At 50.6% G+C, this 1,579-nt stretch overlaps 1 protein-coding gene across 3 annotated transcripts in view; it reads left to right on the top strand.

Annotated features, from left to right (window-relative positions):
* The window catches only part of CNOT1 (CCR4-NOT transcription complex, subunit 1), a 56,174-nt gene that overhangs the window by 41,839 nt on the left and 12,756 nt on the right, over positions 1-1,579 (top strand). For all 3 annotated transcript variants that reach the window (XM_010001683.1, XM_010001684.1, XM_010001682.1), the window contains exon 35: positions 1,150-1,292. In XM_010001683.1, coding sequence (XP_009999985.1) covers positions 1,150-1,292 — 143 coding nt within the window. The remainder of the gene's footprint in view (positions 1-1,149; positions 1,293-1,579) is intronic.

The following is a 1,579-nucleotide window of genomic DNA, read 5'->3' as shown; positions in this document are numbered from 1 at the left end:
TGAGTAGGAAAAGCAAAAGCTGTGTGTACAAACTAAACAAAAAATAGAAACCACTGTTTCCCTTCAGCAGACACGTGTCTGGCCACTCCTCAGAAAGCAGAGCTTCAGCTCATGTCATGTTTGTTTGGGGAGACCAACGTCATAGCCATGAATGGCCCCTTCTCCTCCTCTTTCTGACCTTCCATTGCTGAGGATGATGTCATGTGGTGTGGGATTGGGTCAGCTGTCCTGGCTGTGCTGCTTCCCAGCCTCCTGCCCATCCCCAGCCTGGGGGAAGCAGAGTAGGAAAGAGCCTGGATGCTGTGCAACTGCTGTTCAGCAGTCAGCAAAGCCCTGGAGTGTTGTCAGCACTGCTTCAGCAGAGCTCCAGTGCTCAGCACCGCATGGGCTGCTGCGAAGAACATTCACACCATCCTAGCCAGAAGCAGTGGGTTGTACCAGGGTGTTGCAGTGACCTCCTCAAGCTGAGCTGGTGTCTGTGCCTGTGTCCTTGTGCAAAGCATAGTGATAGATGTGGAGAAAAATCTGTGTGAGTGTGGTGGGAGGACACTGAGCTTGTCTGATCTAAGAACCGTGGCAAAACAGAAGTGATTGAAAGCTGGAAACAACTTTTAGGGAGGCTCTTTGTTCTTCACTGATAGTGCTTGTTCCTGTGAAAGGATCTAGTCCTGACTGAGACTCAAGCAGGTAAACTGCTGCCACTGTAAAAGACTCATCTCCCACTTGAAATAGACCAGCACAGCTGTATCTGAGCACTGCAGCTCTCTGAGCAACCTGACAGCTGATCTCTGGCAAGTCCTCAGCATTTTCCTCCATGTAGGTTTTGATGAGCCACGTGCAGGTTGTTTCAGGAGGAGGCATCATTGGCTTCTAGAAGCTGCAGCATAAACTGAGGCAGTCTTTGATTTGGTGCATATAGAAAGCTGATGGGGCACAGAGGCTTTGTGGTGGGACACCTGTGTGTGGTTGTGTAGGTGCCATAGGAGCTGGTCAGGTCTCACGTAGCCTTATCAAGAGATGAACATGGTGGCTGAACTGTGGTTTGCATGTCTGCAGAGTCTTCTGGTGACAATTCTTGCTGATCTTATTGGCAGAAGATTTGGAAGAGGACTTGTTTTTTCCTCTGCTAACAGGTTGCATCTGTTCTAGGCTGTAGAGGGCTTGCTGGATGCCACTAGTGGGGCAGATGCTGACCTCCTGCTCCGCTACCGGGAGTGTCACCTGCTGGTGCTGAAGGCTCTGCAGGATGGCCGGGCCTACGGATCTCCCTGGTGCAATAAACAGATCACTAGGTCAGTCATGAGACAACAGGAGTGCACTGGTGCAGGTTTGGGGGAGCTCCTCTCTTCTTCTGAATCACTATGCACTCAGTATTTTGCATTGCTGCAAGTTGGGCAGACAATAATAAGCAGCTTTTTATGGTAAAAGTAACTAGATCATAGAATCATTGACTGGTTTGGGTTGGAAGGGACCTTCAAGATCACCTAGATCCAACCTCCTGCATGGGCAGGGACACCTCCCACCAGCCCAGGTTGCTCCAAGCCCCATCCAACCTGCCCTTCAACACTGCCAGGGATGG

Source organism: Chaetura pelagica, unplaced genomic scaffold (assembly GCF_000747805.2).
Source record: "Chaetura pelagica isolate M959 unplaced genomic scaffold, ChaPel_1.0 scaffold1157, whole genome shotgun sequence".
Classification (NCBI taxonomy): domain Eukaryota; kingdom Metazoa; phylum Chordata; class Aves; order Apodiformes; family Apodidae; genus Chaetura; species Chaetura pelagica.
Note: the sequence above shows the minus strand (reverse complement) of the source record. Positions and strands in the feature narration are given on the sequence as shown.